Source organism: Halichoeres trimaculatus, unplaced genomic scaffold, assembly GCF_033239565.1.
Source record: "Halichoeres trimaculatus isolate MK-OKI-2021-1 unplaced genomic scaffold, fHalTri1.1 fHalTri1_scaffold_20, whole genome shotgun sequence".
NCBI classification, from domain to species: domain Eukaryota; kingdom Metazoa; phylum Chordata; class Actinopteri; order Labriformes; family Labridae; genus Halichoeres; species Halichoeres trimaculatus.
Genome location: NW_027437198.1, coordinates 22,330,916 through 22,353,937, shown reverse-complemented (window position 1 = coordinate 22,353,937; position 23,022 = coordinate 22,330,916). Strand labels below are relative to the sequence as shown.

The following is a 23,022-nucleotide window of genomic DNA, read 5'->3' as shown; positions in this document are numbered from 1 at the left end:
TGATTGTTTTTCATGTAAAGCTTCAATAAAAGATTTTTATTTTTGCTCTTCAGTGTGTTTTCATGTTGTGTTTCAGTACATTTAGTGTTAATTTGAGCGAGCGTGTTCATCTGAGGCAAATGCCCGACATGAGAAAGGAAGTGGTCACACTTCCTGTTAGAGGAAGAGGGTTTGCTGACGCTTTTAAAGGGAACAGCGTGCAAGTACAGATTATGAAACTCTTCTTTTTTTATTTAAATCTTTTGGGTTGAGACAGGAAAAAAACATCATTTCAGTATTTATTTGAAAACATAAAGACAATTTTCTTGCACTTAACATCTATTAATGCTCATGAATGATGGGGGAATGGAGGTTTGGACGGAAAGACACAGAGACAGACATGGGAAACAAATGTCCACTTACAGAGAAAGAAAAAAAGATTATGGAATAAACAAAAGACAAATCAGACAGCACAAAGAGATACACTGACAGGAAACAGCTTTAAAAACACACAACATTGAACAGATTATGGAAATGATCCACTTGAAGAGGTTCAGGTCAACTGAGTTAGCCTGGTAAGAGACAAAGACAAAGAGGACAGGGAGGGGACGAGGACAAGACGGGAGTTAGACGCGTCAGGCACGGTTTGTTGTTGCTGAATATGAAAAAACAGATGTTTTGTGCTTGTTGTTGACAGGGCCTCATTCAGAGCAGGGAGGTGCTGCACAAACTGTAAACCCTCCACCCCCTCACCTTTGTATCCGGTGCCCAGAGCAGCATTCACGCCTCCAAGTTTACCAGCGTCATCTCCTGCAAGAGCAACAAGTGTTAGAGCCTCCTGGTTAACTTATCACAGCACAAAAGTTCTTTATCTTCTAACTTTGGACTCAGCCAACTCACTACACAGACTCCCTGAGTGGAGAATAATCCATAATGACACGTAAAAACAAACTAAAGTAGGATATGGAGGCTGGGTGGTGCAGGACAACACACAACACAAGCTGTACACAGATGTGCTGTGAATGAAAAATTGTGCACGGTTGCTAATAAGGTCTCCAGAGAGCAGCAAAGTGAGGAGGAGCTGATCATAAATAAGACAACTGTGCGCTTCTTTGCTTACCAAGGGCATCCTGAGTTGCTCCGAGCTGTGCACCGTAACCTGCAAACACACAGAGATGAAGGGAACATCTCAGATTAAAGGATAATTCATACAAATTATGGTAAGGATATAGTATAAACAACATGTGGTGAGGTTTATGTGCAAACACATTACTAACAATTACAAAGTGCAGATAAAAGTGTTAAAAGTCAGAGCTGAGGGTGTGAAACAAGTCACCTGTTTGCTGAGGTCCAAACCCTGCACCTGCCACTGAAACAACCAAACCAGACATGCAGATATTTTAATGAAGATGCAAATGATGAGCGACAACACATATAGACACAAAGCCACCACGTTGAACAGACACACATCCTCTCTCAGATTATAAAACTTGTGCAGACACACTGGGGACAAAGATTTTCCTGTCTGTAGTGATTCTGATATCTGTTATCTCTCTGATTGTTTGTGCTCTTTATCTTTTTAGCTTTTCCTCAGCTGTTTGAGGCTTTTAACCACAGTCTTATCTGGCAAAATAAAAAAACAACCAACATCCCTCCTCTTCTGAGAATCAGACAACAATACTTTCCGTCACCCACAGTTCTGCGCAGTTTGCAGCTGTCGCATTTCTCACCATATTTGTTTGCAGTTTTCGCACCTTCGGCTCCGAGGGCCAGCTGCTGAGCAGCCAGGGGGTAGCCGCCATCACCTGGGGGGATTAATTTGTTCAGTATTAGCTTTTCTGGAGGCTGCAAGGCCGTGATAAGCTAACAGGATGAGTGACTGGCATGCAAAATGAGAAGGATGGAATTCTTCCAAGAAAAATCAAAATATTCAAGAAGAAAATTATTTTTTAGTACAATGAGGCACCTGTTTGAGAAGCTGTTTTGATATTTTTGCATCAACACTCAGATTTAGATCTTTATGTGCTTTAGCTTTGACCACAATAGTTCACCTCAAGAGACCTCAGACAAAGACAGCTGTTTGTGGTGAGACAGAGAGGATGGGGGTGAATGACAACCTTCTCTGAGTGCGAGGGGTGGATGTAAGACCCAGAGATAAAGCCAGTTCAGGTCAGTAAGAGATAACCACCTGGTGCATCAGGCAAAATGATGCAGATTTACAGCTTCCCTTTGAGCAGTACACAAGGTTATAATATTTAACTAAAACGAAACTAAAAAGGAAAACTAAAATTTAAATTACATTGCAGTTACCCAAACTAATGAAAACTAGAAAAGAAAACAAAAACGATAAGTAAACTAAAACTGTATCTTGTGTTCACAAAACTAACTGAAACTAACTAAAGTTATAGACAAAATGTCCTTAGTTATAGTTTTTGACAATATTAATCGCCTTGAGGATTTAAATTAATCCGACACATTTTCCCAACCAATTTTACCACCGTTTTCGGCAGTTGTCAGTGCCGTACTGCACCATCATAGTGACGTACTGGGACATGCTTGTTTACTGCACTGACTAGCTGTGCGCTGTGCAGCAACGGAACGTAGTGAAGCAATGAATTAGAGCATCTGTAATAGTTTAATTTCATGTGAGTCTGACTTAAATCGTATTTAAGTCTGTCTTTATTGTTAGAGTCCACGTTTCTAATTATTAAAGCTCATATTATATTGTTTATATAATTCATGTTTTTATTATTTTTCATGTAATTTATGTTAACATTATCTTTATATAATTTATGATTATACTTTTTATATTAAGTTTATATTATTTTCTTGTGTTTAAGGCAGCAGCCAACAGTTCTGTATCAGCATTGACCGAGCAGTGAGCACTATGTTGGACTTGAAAATAAACAGTATTACAAAATATTTACTCTGACCTTTTTGAATCCTACACCTGGTTAATAAGGTATGAAAAACTAAAACTAAACTAAAACCAAACTAAAAACAAACTAAAACTAAACTAAAACTAAGCCTTGTTGCAAAAACCAAAACTAAATAAAAACTAGAATGCCCGCTCTAAAACTAATTAAAACTAAACTGTAGTGGAAAAAAAATGTCAAAACTAACTAAAACTAAACTATAACGACAAATCCAAAACTATTATAACCTTGGCGGTAAACCCCACTTTTATCTGATTTTAAGTATGAAGCCTCATTAAACAGGTAAGAAAAAATGTTTGGTAATTAAAGAGATATCTTTTTGGCTGAATGCAAAGGAAACAGCGAGAAAACAAGCAGCATCAGGTGGTCTCCATCTGGTCTTCAGCCCTTACCCTCCAGTCCGGTGGGGATGATTGGAGCAGTACCGTAAGGAACCTGAGCAGCTCCTCCAACTGTAGAAAAAACAGGCCAGGACAAAGTGAATCACCTCTTTTCTTTCTCACCTGAACATGCTCTGTGTAACCCAGCCACATGGTCAGAAGCATAACTAATAATGTGACAGCAGAGCAAAGTCATGCTAATAAGCTCACCATATTTGCCACCAGTTGATTCCAGGCCTGTGCCAAGCGCTCCTGAAAGAGAACAGAGATGTTTTAGTCACATTACAGATAACATACCCACACAGAGCTCCTGGAAATGTGCATCTTTCCATCTCTTACCTAATGCCCCCTGGACTGGCCCAGCATAGGCGCCTGTGCTGAGAGCTGGGGAGAAAAACATACACATGCAGGTCAAACAAGGTTAAATCATTCACTGGTTAAATGTGAAAAAAGCATCTACAGGAGCAAGAAGTCAGAAACCAGCAGGTTGAACTGGTCAGCTTCCATTAATAAGAGACAATAGCTACACCCAGTGGATAACAGACAGACCACACTGGACATGTTCAGTCATGTAGTGTGTTTCCTTCATCACAGGTTGAAGCATCTACAGGTTAGTGTCATCTCCTGGTCTTGATTTGAGCAGGTGATACCCAGGACTGCATTTAAAAGAACTGCAGCCCTGGATACAGCTCCTCAAACTGTTACCTTCACTCTTTCGTGCTTTGTGTGCTGCACCATCAGCTAACTCTGCAGGGTAACCAAGCCCTGAAACATAAAGCTAATTAGCATTATCGTTACGTCTGTTAGCTAGAGACGCTAAGAGGAGTCCGGGGTCTCCCAAACATCGTGTTTTTTATGCCTTTACACACTCACCAGCTCCGTAACCGTCGCTGAAACCATTCCCATAACCTGCTGAGAGAAGAAGCTGTGTGAAAACACTGAGAGGAATATCAGACTACCTGTAGCTACAGGTGAGTTTAACTTACCCAGGCCGTTTCCTGCCATGGCGCCCAGGTATCCTGTTACTCCATCACCGTATCCTACAGACACACATTCAAAGAAATAATGATGAAGTCCTGTCCAGATTTATCCATCAGTGACGCAGCCATTTTCTAAGGGCGGGAAAAATAACTCGAATCGTATACTACGTATTTTTTTATTATTATTCATATTAATGTCTCAGAAAGTTATAGACATATCATAAATTTAACAAAATGGCAATTTAATTTAGTTTTTTTTAATTTCACAAATAATTATTTCTTTTATTCTTTGCAAAACATTTGTATATATTTTCATACATTTTATTTTTTTATATTTTATAATTGATTATCTTTCAACTCTTTGATGTATGTCTGTAACTAACAAAAAAAATATTGTTTTTTTTTTTATTTTTAAATTTTATTTATTTATTTTTTAAGTCCTAAGAAAAATGAAAACAATTTAAGTAAAATCTTGACATGCTAATCAAGGAAAAATTGTGAAATGACTTCTTTGGACCAGAGTTGCCCAAACACTGCTGTGAAGACGTAGTAAGGCGTGTGTTTGTTTTGAAATGAATGGAGGTCAGAGCTTCTTTTTGGCTTTACTTTTCTTTGTTCAAGACAACTTTTTACCAGATACAACACACCCACGAAAGGTATTTATCACCAGTTACGTAGCGCTGTTGTTTGAAATGTGACAATTAGAAAACTTTGTCAATTTGTACCGTAGTTTAGTAGCTAGCTATATTTAGCTCCACCAAGCAGAGCTGACTTAACCTGGCTTTTCATTTCATTAAAAGACTTTCAGGTTTAAAAAGCTAACTGCAGAAAAAAAATATTTATTTTATTCTTTGCAAAACATTTGAATATATTTTCATACATTTTATTTTTTCATATTTTATAATTGATTATCTTTCAACTCTTTGATGTATGTCTGTAACTAACAAAAAAAATATTGTTTTTTTTTATTTTTAAATTTTATTTATTTATTTTTTAAGTCCTAAGAAAAATGAAAACAATTTAAGTAAAATCTTGATCAATCAAGTAGAAAACTGTAAAATTACATCTCTGCTGTGAAGACATGACTCTAAAGCTGCGTTTCCACCAAGCAGTACGGGTCGGTTCAGTACGGTTTGGGATGGTTTGGGACAGTTAAGTCTGATCCCGTTTGCGTTTCCACAGCAAACTGTGCCCTCTCGTGGTGGGCGGCGTGTAAGCCGCATGCCGGAAGCCGCAGCTGGTAAACAATAGCGCGACGCCGTAGCAGCTTACCTCGCTATTAAATCCAACAAAGAAGAAAACGCGACACAGTAAACAAAGAGCACGGATGGAAGACATGCAGCATTTCGTCCTCTCTGTGATTTTCATGTAACTCTCTGTTACAAAGTTCAATCAAGCTTCGTTTCAGAGAAGTCTGTGTGCCACCAGGAGAAATGCAGCCGCTGTCGGGGTGAGTGACGATTCTTTTGACCAATCAACCGTCTGCAGTGTGTTGCTCCACCTCCCGAGAGCGGATCGGTTCAGTCTGGCACCCATACGAAAGGGTCCCAAAAAAGTGGGACGGCTCGTCTCGGTTTTTAGGGATCCGTCCCGGGATGAGTCTGTGGAAACGCCGCTAAAAGCGCACCGTACCGAGACGAACAGACCCGGACTGCTTGGTGGAAACGCGGCTTTAGTAATGTGTGTGTTTGTTTTGGAAATGAATGGAGGTCAGAGCTTCTTTTTAGCTTTACTTTTCTTTGTTCAGTACAACTTTTTACCAGGTACAACACACCCACGTAAGGTATTTATCACCAGTTACGTAGCGCTGTTGTTTGAAATGTGACAATTAGAAAACTTTGTCAATTTGTACCGTAGTTTAGTAGCCAGCTATATTTAGCTCCACCAAGCAGAGCTGACTTAACCTGGCTTTTCTTTACATCGAAAGTCTTAAAAGTTTGAAAAGACAACTGCAGAATAACTGCTGCATGTGGGTTGGACTGAACATTATCACAAACAGCTTACGTGTTTTAGCTTTTAGCATGTGTTTTAGCCTTTACCTCATGCTCTATCACTCTCCTGTTTATCTTTCTTCTGCTCTTCTGTCCTTTTTCTGTCTGATAGTTAGGCTCGTGTCCACCATCACTACAAAATTAATCACTTGGAAGCTAAAAAAATAGCATTTAGATGTAACCTTTATTGGTGCTGATAATGTAATTTTAAGTTGTCGATTACAATCAGGCATCTATCAAGAAGGGAGACTTTATCAAGATCACTCAGAAAATCCTTACAACCCCGTTTATGAAAGATGTTTAAAACACTTTCTTGTGAAAGTTATGATTAAGTCATAGGAGACTGTTTGCTGTCACCAATTTGTGTTTTTCAGAAACAAACTGTGACTGGAAATCCTTCAGGAAGGAGTCAGGTGGTACAATCACTCCCCGGCCTCACCTGTTTGTGGGCCACCAACACCGAGAGGATATCCACCCTGTCCAAGACCAGCAGCTGTAAGCGGGAGAGTTGACAGTGAGGGCGTGATGCAAAAACGGAAATGTGAACAAAGCCTTGGATTACGACAAAAAAAATCTCACCTCCAAGTTTTCCAGTTGCACCAAGGTAAGCTCCTTGTCCCAAACCTGCAAGACAAGAATAGGAATCATTAGTGACGGGGCATTATACACGAGATAGAGAGCAAGGTGTATCAAATATTACCTGTTCCATATCCTCCAGCACCCAGGCCTGTTCCCAGATAGTTTCCTGCTCCACCGAGGTAACCTGTACGACATGATAATACAAACTCAGAGGGCCACGATCACTTCATTGAATATATAGAATATGAAAAAGAAAAAGTGTCTTTATTTAAAGAGAAAACACAGAATCATCCCTCGCAAATCGTTCCTGAAACACTTGATATCACTGAGACATAATACCCAGCCGTGTTCAGCTGTTTCCATACACAGACGACACTTTGAATTCAGCCCTGAACATGTGCCGCTGACAGGTGAACCAAAATAAACCCACACACAATGATTCCAGCATCTCTGCCAGCGTTTGATGGTTTTCAACAACCTCCCTTGGACTGGATACTAAAAAAATGTAATCCCAGATGCTGAGTTTATCTTCATATTCCTCCTTTCTTTATTACACTGTCTCCTCCACCTTTCCCTCCTCAAATTTCCCTTTTCATCACGTCTGTCCTGAGTCTGGAAGCTGAAAGTGTTTATTAGCTCTCTGTCTGTGTACACACCATGAGACACTGAGGTATAGTCTGAGGTGTGAAACTTCTCTGTCGCTTTAAGAGGAGGTAAGAGTTTCAGCATCTCTACCACAGGTGAAAAATGTGATGTGTAACATGTTAGCCTTGATAAACCGCTCCAGTTTGACATCTTCTACCTTCAGATGTGTGTAAACCACAGGAACAAGCAGGTGACAGTTTCCTGTGTGTTCACTCAAACAGCCCAGAGCTCAACAGCAGCAGCGGCTGACACAAACACAAACACAGCTTGAGGCGTGTATGATAAGAAACAGTGGCTCTTACTTGATGCCTGGTCGCTCGGCCCAGTCTGTCCTGGGACGCTGAGAGCTTTTGACTTTGTGACAGCATGCTCAGTCAGCTGTTTTTGCTCCTGACCATCCAGGGTGAGACCGTCACCTCCTTGCCTCTGCACCGAGCCGAGGCCTAAACTTTGGGTTCCTCTTGCACTCGCAGGTCGGTGACTCCCCACTCCTTGTACTCGCACGTTTAAAGAACTTGGAGCGAGGTTTTCTACAACGAGCGCCCCGTGGACTCGAGGGTCTTTGGACTCTTTGGAGGGCTGAAGGTCTCTGACAGCCTGCCCGTCAGCGACAGCAGACACAAAGCTTCTGGGCGGCTGACCTTGGGGCAGAGAGAAAACACTGCCTCGGACATCTTGAGCCTGTTGAAGGTGTTTGCTCTCCTTCCCAAGGTGAGGCCTGGGTACCAAACTCGGCATCCTCTGGGTTTCTGAACCCAGAAGCTCGTGGCGACTGCTTTCTTGAAGACCACCTGACAAATCTCTAACTGATCCACAATTTGGGCGGCGCTGATGAACGAATGAGTCGTACTCTCCTGTGTGCTGGACCTGAGGGGAGCCTTGGGTCCTGATGTGAGCTTGGACCAGAGGCAGCTGCTGTCTCACGCCTCTGGCAGCAAGTGTTGCTCCGTGGTTTGTTGAACCTCGTCTTTCCAAGAGAGAAGGTTCATAACTTTCCCTTCCTTGAGCCAGAATCTTACGTTGTTTATCAAGTTGTGCCAAAGATCCAAGGTTTGACGCCTTTACCACTGGATCGAGGCTTTTGGCCTCTCGATGGGCAGCTTCAGGAGCAGTAGCACCAAGAATACTGCCTCTCCCCAAACTAGGAATTTCAAGTCCCAGACCTCTTGACTGAGTGCTTTTCTCTCTCTTCAGATCTTGAACAGCTGTGCCCAGATTGGCCACCAAGGGTCCACCCAAATCTGCTGCTGTCGGCACACCTGGCAGAGAAATATCATCAAGTATTCATGACGTCTTGCTGCACACGACGGTGCACTGTATTCACAGTTGAGTTGATGTGTGTATCAAAGCCGTACAACACATCATCCACAGAGAGAACAGGACTCAAATGGTGGTTCATTCAAGGCCGAGCGGAGACGGGGAAGTCCATTATGGTCTGATAGTAGTCCATCTAACAGAGGACAGAATCATCACCATAATAAAGGAGTGAGTCAACACAAACAGGACGACACACACAGTGTTTCCCTTGAGTCAGAGCGATGGCATCAACAGGTTAAAGCGTGACACGGCAGCTCAAATTGTTGAAATACCACGAAACACTTAAGACAAGACAACCCCTGACTCAGACAGCATCAGTGTGTGACAAGACAATAAAACACTGATGGATCAGGAAAGAAGACACCCGTCACTCATACTGTGGACCAGAGGAAACCCATGAGAAACCAGAGGAGAGATGGTTTCATGCAAACAAACGCTGGCATGAACACAACATCGGTGACCCGAGTCTCAAACGAGCTATCACATCGGTTTTACCAGGTCTTTGCCCTTTAGACTTCTGTCCAGGGTGATGCCCAAATCCAGCTCCTGATGATAACACACCATTGACGTATTATTAACTGCTACACCTCCAGGTCTCTAGGATTCTTTCTAGTCTATTTCACCTGACTTTAAACCACTGGCATTGAAGTAGAAGAAGAAGAAGAGGAAGTAGTGAGTGAAGAGTTTCATCACTTACCTGGTCGTGCTCCAGGATAACCGATGCCACCTAATGCACCGTATCCTGGAGAGAAAGCAAAAAGTTCAAACAAGCAGATCTAATAATTTGTAGATCTTGATTATATCTCTTCTTTTGGAAGGAAATCATGAAGTTAATGTGGCATTACTGACCTGGGAGGGCACCAAGACCGGTACCATAGGCTGGAAACAACCAAAGAAACAGAATTATTTAACCTCACATCTCTTCTTTCTGACGACCGTTGTGATGCCAATGAAAGTTTGAATAAATGAAACTGAAGGTAAAATAGACCAAAAGTATAAAGATAAAACTTTTGTAAATGGGTTTTACACCTCATCCTCAGTGGATTAGTCTGCTATTGAAGCTTTTTAGCAGTTTTCTATGTGAGGTGAATGTCTGTATGAGACTCAGAAAACTCCATCTGCCTTACTGCGTTTTGCTCCTTGGCCCAAACCCAATCCTAGTCCATTTGTGAGTCCAGTCCCCAAAGGTAGTCCTGTGCCCAGACTGGCTCCTGCAACCATAGATTTATGATTCAATGCACAGAAATGAAGGTTAGAGTGACTCAGACAGGAGGGTTTGATCTCGGGTTACGTCACTGTACCGTAGGCACCCGGGGTTGCATATCCACCCTGCTTCAGACCAGCTTTACCTCCTAATCCAAGAGATCTGTATCCTCCTGTGAGGGTACAAAAACAGCATGTCAGGCACTGCAAAAAATGGAAATCTATCCAGTGTTTTTGTCTTATTTTTTAGTAGAAAATTAAAATGAGCCAAATTCACCTGACTAGTCTGGAAAAATATCTTGTTTCAAGTTGTTTAAAGACAAAAATAAGGTCCAAATTGATTGAAACAAGTTAAGAAAAATCTGCAAATGGAACAAGAAAAAAGTCACTAGAAAGTTTGTTTAACTTTGCGTAACTTTTCTCTTGTTTTCTGAACTAGTCAGGTGAATTTGGCTTATTTTAAGTCTAAAAAGACATTTTCTAATGATAATAAGAAAAAAACACTTGATAAGAGTTCAGATTTTTCCAATGTCTTTCTTACATTAGTGGGGTTTTTTTGCCCTACATCTCTCCCAATCTGATCTTTTTAATGGGAAAGGTGATTTTAGGTTTGTATTTTAGCTTTATCCAAATGTCATCATTGTCCAAAATTCATTTCCAGATCTCTCTTGATTAAAGGAACTGGTTCAAGGTGTTTCTTTTATACAAAACTAGTCATATGTTCATTCTTGAAAACTCACCAACACCAAGCTGAGCCCCTGAATAGCGTCCAACTGAAAATTCAAGAAAAAGGAGAACAAAAAGAAGTGAAAAACAAACACTCAGTACATGAATAAAGAGCTTTAAGTGATGCACGGTGCAGAAAGGAGTTAAACATACGTCCAGTCTTCAAAGATCTGCTGCCATATCGGTTCCCAAGAGCTCCAAGGGCCCCTGTGACTGAAAGAGATGGAGGAGAGGAGTCAAAGTTTGCATGCATGGGTTTAAAATTTAATGAAATGAAAATACATGAGGTTAACTTTATAAATATACTTGTAAAGGGGAAATATGACTGACCTCCAGGTTTAACTCCAACGCTAACACCTGAAGAAACAAAACACGAGACAGTGAGCTTCCAATATGTCAGTTTGCATGCAGTTATGTCAGGAGTCAAAAACCAACAACCAATCATCCTTCACTAATCAAAAAAGTGAAAATAATCTAAATCATTTGACAAACCTCTGGCTGGCAGCACTCTTCCCCAGGACACAGTTTGAGGCTTAACCGCTGAAAAAAATCACATTAAATTTACAAAACACTTCATTCTGTGCAATTTTGTTCTGTGCAGTAAATCCAATCTGCAATCAAACACCAGAAAATTATGCAACTTAAACCTCACTTTCTGCAAGATTTCTGTGTATTATGCATGAACTGATGAGCACTAAACCCTGACGGTGCAGCAGGAGCACAGAGGAACAGATCTCCATTGATGGAACAGACAGGGCGAGCCAATTTGGAGCGACAGTATGGAGCCTGTTTTTTTCTCACACTGGGTCGACAGATTTGACCTGCCTCTGCCATCTTTTCATGCCCGCTTTGATTCAAAGGTATTAGATGATCTGAACCGCGTTGGTTTGGCAGGATTACTGACGGGGGGAGACCTCTGGAGTCTGGGAGTGAGTTTGTCAGTCTCACAGACATGATATTTAACAAGAGCATGAGAGATGGTGAGTCGGTGGAAGTTCTGAAACATGAGAGGTCTGACGCACAGAGTATGCAGGATTTCTACTCATTTCTGCAAATTTACACTCAGTTATAATGTGCAAAAATGAAAATTCAGCTGCAGTTTTGTGCTGGAATCATCAGACTTGGGTTTGCATTTTTAAAAAGAGTGTGTGATTGCACAGGTATTTTTACTCTAATATAAAAAAAAACAGAATATTTGATCATTTAACACAAAGGGAAGAAAATATAAAAGCTACATTATAAAAATTTTACCCCACACTCTCACACTGCTTTGTCTTTTTGTCCTGATAAGATGAATTTCTTACCGCCTTGTAGAGTCTGATGAGCCAGCCAGAGGACCAGGGAGGTCTGGAGCAGAGTGCGACCCAGCATGATGGACGGACGAGACCAGGCACCAGAAAAACTCAGCAGGTAGATTAAGTTTTGCTAAGAAGAAGTTAAAGATGGATCCTTAAAGGAGGATGATCTCTCTGATGTCTTATATACGCTATTGGCTTTGATACCCTCCCACTGCCTGGTCCTGCCCTCTGCACACACACACACACACACACACACGCACACACACACACACGAACCCTGGGTAAAGTGGGCAATGCTGAGGGCCCATTCTGGTCAAGTTCCATTAGCAGAGAATGCAAACACTGGGGACAAATGAGACGCTGTACGTCTGCACCAAAAGATCCACTGAATCAACTCGGACAGAAAAGAAGTTAAAACGTGTGTAACTTAATTTTTTTTCCCATGAAATCATCGCCTAGCTTCTCTGAACTGTTTGCATCTCTCATTTGGATGTTGCATCCTCTGGTTTAAAGTCTATGCACCACACTCTTCCTGGCTCTCTTGTCTGGTAGCTAGGATGCTTTCCACAGCGCTGTAGAAAGTCTTCCAATGGTTATATTAAGGTTGTGCAAAAAAAGCATGTGTAAAGTTAAAATAAAGCAGAAAGGTGTTTTTTTTTTATGAGAGAACAAACTGAATCGACCCATTTTTCACGTCCTTGTTGAGCAAACACTTCACCTTCTGAAAACCAGACAGGGAAAAGAATGAGAGCTTATGTTAATGTGGTGTAAACAGCCTCGTAAAGTAGTTCCACTGCAAATTACAAAGCAAATATTACATCTGTCTCGTGTTAATACTGCGTGTGTGCATGCAACAATGTGGAAAGTCACAGAGCTGAGCCTTTAAGCTCAAACATTTCATAAGAGGAGCAAGGACTGAACTTAAACAACCTCCTGGCCCTCATAGGGCACTTTAGGACAGGACAGTCTGTTGAGACTGTGCAAAGGAGCATTGGTGCATAGAGGTGTCAACACAGCCTCCACGGATCATGCTTATAGTCTATAGTGTGGGAGGTCTTCTGTGAAGTTTACGTCGATGCAAATGTGCGACTGGAGGAGCACATGTGACGGTGGAAGGAGCCAGCTACCTGAGGAAAAGCGGTGTCACATGTGCAGACCACCACGTCGACCTCCCTGGTGGTACGGAGCATAAGACAATAATATAATCCACGTCTGAGTCATCTCTCCTTCGCCCATGATTCATCTGTAAACACTCATCCATCTGCTCCAAAACCAAGACACGATTATCCATACGGAGAGAGCAGGATTTTATAGAGTGAGGCGTCAGAGCTGCAGGAAAAGCTGTGAGACACATCTGGATGACAGTTTGACTGTGATGTATCTTAAACACTTTGTCCCTGTATATACATGAAGTTACATTCTGTGTGCGTCTGAGTCCTTTAAGGACAAAAGGAAGGAAAATCAGGTCTGGATGTAGATCTCTGTCTGGTTTTGGTGTAAGTTGTCTCAGTATAATGCTCATACATGTGATTTGATCAACAGAAACACTCATGCCACAGTGTTTTGCACAATCTTTTGCAACTTCTGCAAATAGATATTGCACTAAAATCCAAAATCTGCGGGCATGCAACACTATCAGTAGTGGTATTCAGAAACAGTCTGTGTAGAAAAGCAGAAGAAGTTGAGACAAACGTGCAATTTTGCAGATTTGGCTCCTGTGGACATCATCTATTACACTGCAAAAAGAATAAAAAAAGACAAAAATGAATAAAAAAATCTACCAGTAGTGTAAGAAAAATGTGCTTGTATTAAGACATTATTCTAATCTTGGCAGGCATATTTCTCTTACCCCACTGGCAGATTTTTTACTTGTCACAGGCAATTCAGACCTCATTTTTGTCTTCAAATAACTTGAAATAAGACATTTTTCCGGACTGGTCAGGTGAATGCGGCTCATATTAAGTCTAAAGAGACATTTTCTATTAGAAATAAGACAAAAACACTTGATCAGATTTGTTTTTCCAGTGTGAAAATCAGCTCTTTGATTTTACACAAAATTAACTCATATCTTTAAAAGTAGGCAGACTTAAAGCACACGGAAAAGGAAGTTTGAGCCTGAAAACCCACACTAAGAGCCGTTAGGGGCTGTTGCAGGGTGCAGTGTTGCTTGAACAGAATATATTTTGTAATTTATCCTCTAAAATTTTGTGCTAATCTGCTGTTCGGTATTGGCTGAAAAATAACATATTGGATATCAGCCAACACACCAAATTCTGCCGATATAGTGAACTGATAAAATAATGGGCTGAAGCAGCAGATATTTTTTGCACTTTTGTGATTTTTTTTAATCTATTTGGCTCCTGTTTTAAGTCAAACTTGAATTTCAGCAGCAGTCTGTAAGGTACATGTATCTGACTTCTTTAGGCACATTTACCATTTACCAAACTAAACCATTACATTCAATTTGGGTTAAATTTCCGTACAGTTGCATTTCTCATATGGTCAATGTGAAGAGAGGTTATGTTTACTGTCAGTTATGAAATTGGCCAAATTTTGACTGGTTATGGGTGATATTATGATTTTCTCAGGAAGAGCATCATCGAGCTTTCAAGTATGATTAATCTTTTTGATTTTTTTTGTTTGACAGCAATTGTCATGAATGAAAATACAGTTTCAAGTTTATTGTTTTTTCTTATTTCTTATTTTGCTCAAGAAATGAATATTACAAAACAAATGTGATAAGAGTATGCACTATCCTACAACATACTACTGCCAATACAAAAGAACATTAATAATCTCTGCAGTTATGTCTACAGGAAAATATCCATATGGGTATGAATATGGGTTTGGGTATTGGTATGGGTTTCGGTATCAACCAAATAAGTTGTTTAATATTGGGTGTCAGCAAAGAAATCCAATATCATGCATCCCTAGAAAAAGGATAAACTGTCTAGCAAAAAACTCGGTTCGGTGTTGCAGACATCAAATAAGGTGAAATCAACCTTTAGTGAACAAAGCACTAAGCCCCGCCCCCTGTCTGCAGCAAGAACTCCTTCACTTATTTGGTCTCAGTTTCTCTGTAAAGTTCCTTCTCTTTGTCATGAGACAGTAACAGTTGTGTTTATTGGTGGTTTTCTTCTTCTCCTCTTTTTCCACCTTGTTACACTCTCTGCTCCACCCCTAGGGGGCTTAATATTAGCGTTCAGCTCCGTGTAGCGTGTACACATTAGTGGAAGAACACAAAGACCTACAGAGCCATGACGCTGGCATGCTCCTCGTGCAAATGTCTCGGGTGTTCACAGTACACCTACTAAAGCAAAGCGTTGTTTCTGAGCCTGATTCAGACCTGGAATCTGAAGTTAACATCCTGAAACGGTTTGAGTGAGGAGTGCTGTGACTCCAGCTCTGACATGAACTCAGGAGGATGGTTGCTAAGTGCCCAGAAAAAGACAGACTGAGATTTAGGACAAACTGTTTCAACCGACACAGACTGCTTTCACCTCCGTCCAACATCACACACACTTACTGCATCACACACTATCCACAGCTGTCTGGGCATGAAACATACACAGACAGAGAGGCAGTTGAAGAGAGTTTACACGCCTCTCTGTTTGCATAACACAGTTTGCCCTCACTTTATAAAGACTACGAAGGTAAATGAATCATTAGTGGAAGTGGTTTCAAACAAATTACAGACTTGGTGTCACGGTTTGAGGAAAGGTGGAGATAAACTATGTTTTTATTAAAGGAAAAGTCTGAAGTCAAAGAATTTAAAAACACACTTACAAGGAGAGCATGGCTGGGGAATGAGACGGGACCAGATGCAAAACTGACAAAGTGCAGAAGAAACTTGGACGATATGCTTTTCTCCTGATTCGATTCACTCCAAAAAACTGAAATCTTGCCAAGTGCTTTTGTTTTATTTTCAGAAGAAAATTTCTTTTTAGACACTTGCTTGGAACAAGTAAAAGAAAAATCTGCCAATAGAACAAGAGAAAAGTTACTAATATTAATAGATTATTATAGTTTTAAGCAAAAGTTTGAGCATTTTTTCTTGTTCCATCGGCAGATTTATTTTTACTTTATACTAGCAATTCAGACCTCATTTTTGTCTTTAAACAACTTGAAATAAGACATTTTTCTGGACTGATAAGTTAAATGTGGCTCAAATTGAGTAAAATAATATAATTTTTATTAAAAATAAGACAAAAACACTTGATACAATTTCAGTTTTTTGCAGTGTCCTTTTACGATTTTTGGGTGCTGATTTGAGTAAATTGTGGTTCTTTGATATTTCCGATCTTTGCAATTTTTAGTTTGCTTTTTTAACACCAGACCATGTGAAAAAGTTAAACTATGATGATGATGTTGTCTACAGACTTTATCAGGAGCATTACTTTCCAAAATAATTCACGTCGCTTATGAATCCGACAACTCTTTACTGTATCGTCTAAGTAAAAACATTTCGCCCTCTGCTGGAGAAAAGCGGTAACTTTTTTGCAACCCAGCTCATAAACAAAGACTCAAATTGAAGGTTGAAATAAAAAAAAAGAAAAAAAAAAGATTTCACAAGCAAAAAAAAATCACAGTTTAATTATCGTAAAACAAAAATCCTGATTCTTATGTGAATCAAGTTTTTCTCCCACCACCAGAAGAAACGCTGAGTCTCAGGCCTCTTACACATTTCGCTGGGTATTTTCAAAAAACAATAATCCCCCCTCATTCTTTTTTAAAAGTACTTTTGTCCACACGTATCAGGGCAAGCTCACCGATATGTGTCTCATGCCAAACCCGTATGTAGCTGAGTTTTTTAGACGTTAAACCTGTGTGAGCCAATCAGAATGAACCCCTGTCTTTCAACTTTGACGTTTGAAAACCAAAAACTGTTTCCTTGCATCAAACCAGACTTTTCCATATCTTCACTTTGGGCGAAGTTTTCAGTTAGTGACATAAAACTGCGGTTTGGTGTGGATGATAGGCCTTAACGTATGAAAGTATTTGCAGTTTCTCAGATACCCTGTTATGAGTCGACATGGCCTTAATAGACTGAGGGTGTGTGACGAGACAAAGGCAAGACTCATGAGGGGAGTATAGTATAGAATAAAACAGGAAACACCCTGAAAACATAAAAGAGAAGAACAACAGAAAAACACAAAGAACACACATAATAAAAGTCCAAAACATGACCTGAAATGAAAAATCCAGAAGCTTAATTAGTATGTGTTTTTAATGATGTTGGAGGTTATGGTCCACTCATCTGCAGTGTTTCTTCTGGCTGATGTGTGTAAACTCAAACCCTGTTGTTTTCATGACGTTCAGGTTTATTAATGATCTTTCTGTTTCTTTCCATCATCCTGTGACAGAAAGTCATCAACGCTGGAAGAATATCGTGCTAAGAAGAGTCAGTTAAGCTAATGTGAATTCTGCATGACATAATTTACCCTCATTTTTCCAAACTGTTCACTTTTTAAACACGTTCAGTGAGCCAGGAGTTTTGTAACACGCCAGAAACTGTAGATTTTTGCTTTTAGCAGCACACCTGCCTGTTTCCAGGTGTCTGTACATGTCCCTGCATGGCGTCTTCAAACCTGAGGTGGTGTTTAACATCTGCACTCAAAGTGCCAGACATTCAGACTGGCTGCTTGGATTACGGTCTGACATCACTGTTGGCTCGAGGACGTGTTTGCATTAGAGCCTGAAGCCGCCCAGACAGAGACCAAGAAGCCTACACATTCAGAGCTAAGAAAACCAGACTCCTCAGTCTTCAGAGAGGGACAATACACCTCTCAGGTAGCGACGTCAAACATGAACACATGCACACGCACCTCAATCTGAAGATTAATTAAATGCAAATCTCAGACCTCTATGAAATCACTGCTCTGTTTAAAGCAGCTTACTCAAAGAGAGAACGAGAGGAAACACAGGGCAGAAATGAATCTGTGATGAGTAAATATGAAACGAGTCAGAGTGTGTGTAAGGACACACAACCTTAAACAGCAAACCTACACCCTCTAGTGGAGAGATTGGGAGCAGGATCCCAAGATATATATATATATATATATATATATATATATATATATATATATATATATATATATATATATATATATATATATATATATATATATATATATATATATATATATAAAGAAAGAGCTTTATTTCTTCATTTTAAAGATAACATCTTTGGCCTCCTTGTATCCAGTTATGTGCTTTCAAAGTCAATAACATGAGTAAAAAAATTAATTATTTGACAAAAAAATTATTAAAAAATATTTTATAATTGCCTAATCAAAAAAAAAACATCAAGGACCCCCAGCAGTACCACCACAGCCCCCGGGGGACCACAGACCCTCTGTTGAAGACCTCTTTTTGGAACTGATCTGTTGTCATTTTTAGGTTTTAAAGTAATGTTTGCTGCATTAAATTCTCATTTCAAGCTGAAACGGGAAAGTCATGACCAGGGATGTGCACCAAATTAGGTACTTTAATAGGTACCAACCAAATTCTGTCAAAAGTACCAGGTACCGAGTCATGTAAGATCAAAAGGTACCATGTTTAGGTACCAAAACGCATCTTTGTGACTGTGAGAGTGCCAGACAGGAAGATAGAGTTAGACGGTTATGGATTTTTCTGGGCCAGTAACCGATATTTGAAGCCAATATTAATTTGCAGTCAAAGTGAAAATATTGGTGTCAAAATTTTGAACAATACAAACTCCAACACTTAAGTTCATTCAAATACCTTTAAGCATGAGTTTATTGAACAGCTCCCAGGCTTAGCAGCATGTTATATAAAGTTTAATGAAAACTTAAAAAAATAAATAGCTAAAGTTTTCTGCAGTTAATAAAGTTTTCCAAATTTCAATGTAACTGCAATAAGTGTAATAACTGCACTGCTGATTGGCTGTTACCCAAGCCATGGCTCTGCTTGTAACCAATCAGATGGTACTGTGGGAGGGACAGTGCTGGGTACTAAGTAGTGAGTGTAGACAGTGAAGCGGCTGCACCAGAGCTGCAACAACACAGTTTTAAATTTGTTTCTTATCGGACGTCGGATTAAAAAAAATCTGATGCTGATATGCCTCAAAATGTCTGGCGGATAATCGATCTATCCCTTGTGGAAGACTGGGTGATTTTCCATGCTGGACATGAACACAGCATTGCTCGGTTATATATTGAAGCATAAACAAATTAAATTGAAAAGAATTAAGTTATTTATGAAACAAATTGATATTTTTTACTACATTAACACAAAAAAAAGTACTGAAAATTGGTACCGTTGAGTACCGACACTGATTGCCAGGGTCTTGGCATTGGTACCACATAGTTTCAAGTGGCAGCAGTTTGGGTGAAATATTTGAGCATAAGATAATATATTCGCTTACAGCGTCATCTATCATAAAATAATTAATAATTTCTGATTATTGCACAATAACTTTACTGGAAGATGCCTTAATTCAAAACTTTGTTTCATATTCGGATAAACAGAGGGTTAATAAATTTAAGAAAAGTGTCTCAAGAGAAGAAAACCTCTGTTAACTGTTGTTAAGTTTACAGCAAAAAAAAAAATCAAATAAGTTGAATAAGTCATTAAAAGTGAACAGAAACTGCACCACAACTGTGTAACAGCTCCCTGTAGTGACTGAGTATTAACACTAACAGTCTGGTTTGCTGTGCTGCTTCCCCTTTAAAACTGAAAGTGAAAGCTGACTCAAAGATTCTCTCTTAAATTTTCCTCCATTTTCTGATATTTCAGTCTGTATCCAGGCTCTACGTCTCTGACTGCAGCAGAAATCACCACACCTCCCCTGATCCTGAGCCTGTCCTCTCCGTCACCTATCAGCCCGCCTTTACACTTGCCCAAATATAAACTAAGTTCATTGGCAAAGTGACAGATTGTAATGGGGAGGAGTCTGTAACTGACTGAGTTCAGATCAGGACAGACTGAAGGACGAACAACCAGGAAGGAGGAATAAAACTTAATCTGAAGAAATAACACAGAAATCTAACACCTGTTGGATACTGTCTGTGTCGAGAGCCGTGAGTTTGACCTGATTCTTTCATATTTTTAGATTCAGAAGGGGAACTACAGCTTCTGATAACCAGATCAACTAGTAGGCCTTCATCCAGCTGGTTGTTTGTTAGCTTTAGGACAGATTTACTTTAAGAATGACTTCAGTGATCAGACAAATATGCAACACAAGACAGAAGAGCTTTGTTTACTGCCTCATTAGCCTACATAGGTCATTACTTTTAAAGAAAAAGGAGCATAAAGCGAGGTGTCTGTGTTTTGTAAAAGCTTTACCCCTGAGCATGATATAAAATATTCTTTAACTGCAGGAATCTGCTTCTCTCCACCTCTGCAGATGTCTCTGTCTGCCTTGGCTGCGCGTCGAGTGCTTGCTGCTGCGTCACAATCGAGCCATGAAGGAGGAGGTGAGTGTGTCTTCACTGCAGCTTTTGAATTCACGCAGCTGATATGAATCAAACTCTCTGTGTTCAAAGCTTCTTTATACAACCACAATCTGAGCCACAAAAAGCAGCAGCTTTTGGTTGATTATTAACCGGACGTCTGCAGAGCTGGCAGCCGTCCGGCACATTCATCAGAGGATTACGCTTTGTCGTGGACGTGCACTCAGGTGACACGCTCCGACTTTGATTTGTCATTTCCACAGCCAAGCAGTGGAAGATCCTCACCATCGTGTTGGCCTTCCCCGGCGTGGCTGCGTGCATGCTTAACGCCTACATGAAGGGGAAGGAGCACTCACACGAGCAGGGAGAATTTGTGCCGTATTCTCACCTGCGGATCCGCACCAAGGTGAGTCTCACACACACTGAGGTACACCTGTTTAAATCTGTGCCTTGTCTAATGATGTACCTGTGTTTCTAGCGGTTTCCCTGGGGAGATGGAAACCACTCACTGTTCCACAACCCTCACACCAATGCTCTGCCCGATGGCTACGAGGGACACGATCACTGAGAGGATGGATCACATCTCTGAGCTGTTTCAGCCTGCAGAGTCTTTGGCTTAAATATTACGACCGCGGGGCCAAGAGGCAGCGCCTATTAAACCAATGCACATCTACAGAAATAAATATATGTTGTGTTTAACTGTTATGAGTGTTGTTTCTCTTGTGCAACTCAAGGGAGTGCTTAATTTCACCGAGTCTGGAAGCAGACCTGGTTTATTTCTTCTCTAGTGTCATGGAAGACAGAGCGCAAAACCCAAAATCAGGATCATTCCTATTCATAAAACCTATTGGGAGTCAAAAAAAGGTAGAACAAAGTGATTATCTTTCCTTGAGTGTGTATAAAATAAGTTACAAACAACTGATGAATCCTCCAAGCGAGGAGCAGAAGAAAAGCCAAATGAGCGATTTACATGGGCCACGAACACATAACGTCATCAAAACACCTTAACGTGTGAACTCTGAGAGCTGGTTTTATCTAAAATCCTCAATCCACAATCTCCTCCTTTGAGGATTTTCTTTCTCAGATGCAAAGAGGCCACAGGGGCGGTTCGTTTCTCAGATATACCAAAGGCCTAGTGATGTGCCGTGCTCAAAAGATGTGACTCTTAGAGCCGACTCTTTGTAGTGAATCAGAAGAGACGGCTCCCAGTTTTTTTCCCTTTTGTTGCTCAGTTTTCACAAAAGCCGCAGTCCAGTTCGGTTCAGTACAGTTTGGTACAGTTAAGCCTGATCCCTTTTGCGTTTCCACAGCAAAACTGTGCCCTCTCGTGGTAGGCGGCGTGTAAGTCGGGTGCTGAAAGCTGCAGCTGTTAAACAATAGCATGATGCCGTAGCAGCGTGACACAGTTTACCCTGCTGATAAATCCAACGAAGAAGAAAAAAGCGCAGTAAAGGGTCCTAAAAAGTGGGACGGCTCGTCTTGGTTAATTGGGGGTCTGTCCCCGGATAAGTCGGTGGAAACGCCAACGACGAACCAAACCGCTCTGCTTGGTGGAAACATGGATAAAGATGGCGAGCCCCACTCAAAGCAGAACTTTGTTTTGATTGACAGTATAGGGGCCATACATGCAGAGGTGTCAAGTAACTAAGTAACAAATGCCTGGTTACCTTACTTAAGTAAAAATGTTGGGTATCTATACTTGAGTAACTATTTTTCTTGCCAACTTTTTACTTCTACTCCTTGCATTTTCAGGCAAATATCTTGTAGGAAAAAGTCAATTTAATTGTGGATGGATGAGATGTATAAATGTAAAACTATTCCAACACCCGGTTGGTTTGTACGCGACCCATCACACCTGCACATGACACAAATCATGCCACACTCCAGCAACAACATAACAGACGCATGTAGCATAGTATGAAGATGTCCGTGGCACAGACACAGGGGGTGGATGAACCATATGAACTACAGTCCCCTGTGGCACAGCCTAACTTTTTGATCTTAATGTAATTTTCCCCCTTTAAGTTACTTTGACACTTCTACTTAAGTAAAAAGCTTAAGTTGATACTTCAACTTCTACAAAAGTCTTTTTAAACCCTAATATCTATACTTCAGCTTGAGTGATGAATGTGAATACTTTTGACACCTCTGCATACATGTAACTTAAGGATATAAGATTGTACCATTATGTGATAGCAGATGGGGGGACACTGTCGGGTAAAGCATCTCATCCCCACAAATGAAGCAGCATTTAAATCAGCATCTTTTCTTCATTTGTTTTTGAGCAAAAAAAGTTTGATTGTAATAAAGTTGAACACCTGATTTTAATTAGAACACCTGATTTTGTAAATGTGAGGCAATTATGAGACTTCTCGTAAAAACATTTCTCTCAGAAGGTATTGATGATTAAAGACACTGTCACTTGACTGAATACTATGGATAAAACTAAAAAAAAAAGCACAACCTCTTGCAATAAAGCTTTCACATTTTTTGAAAATTTTTGCATTTTTTTCTTTTTTACTTTTTGCAATAAATTTTAATTGTAATTTTTTTGGCTTTATTAATTAAAAAAAT

The 23,022-nt window shown here is 40.2% G+C and overlaps 2 protein-coding genes across 2 annotated transcripts; one reads left to right on the top strand and one right to left on the bottom strand.

The window, feature by feature from the left end:
- Positions 1 to 182: 182 nt before the first annotated feature.
- LOC141809163 (uncharacterized) lies at positions 183 to 12,144 on the bottom strand. The gene is made up of 26 exons (XM_074696033.1): positions 12,041 to 12,144; positions 11,637 to 11,650; positions 11,229 to 11,268; positions 11,067 to 11,093; positions 10,890 to 10,949; positions 10,751 to 10,783; positions 10,109 to 10,183; positions 9,935 to 10,018; positions 9,657 to 9,686; positions 9,505 to 9,549; positions 9,303 to 9,353; positions 7,793 to 8,749; positions 6,967 to 7,029; positions 6,846 to 6,890; positions 6,706 to 6,759; positions 4,255 to 4,335; positions 4,169 to 4,207; positions 4,001 to 4,060; positions 3,635 to 3,679; positions 3,506 to 3,547; positions 3,308 to 3,367; positions 1,710 to 1,784; positions 1,316 to 1,348; positions 1,100 to 1,138; positions 733 to 789; positions 183 to 551 (listed from the first exon to the last, which is right to left on the bottom strand). The coding sequence occupies exons 1-26, from the start codon at positions 12,105 to 12,107 to the stop codon at positions 547 to 549; spliced, it is 2,181 nt and encodes a 726-aa protein (XP_074552134.1). The 5' UTR covers positions 12,108 to 12,144; the 3' UTR covers positions 183 to 546.
- Positions 12,145 to 19,763: 7,619 nt separating this feature from the next.
- Positions 19,764 to 21,153, top strand: cox6a2 (cytochrome c oxidase subunit 6A2). The gene is made up of 4 exons (XM_074696037.1): positions 19,764 to 20,076; positions 20,403 to 20,472; positions 20,712 to 20,854; positions 20,927 to 21,153. Exons 2-4 carry the CDS (start codon positions 20,403 to 20,405, stop codon positions 21,014 to 21,016), a joined length of 303 nt encoding a protein of 100 aa, XP_074552138.1. The 5' UTR covers positions 19,764 to 20,076; the 3' UTR covers positions 21,017 to 21,153.
- Positions 21,154 to 23,022: the final 1,869 nt, after the last annotated feature.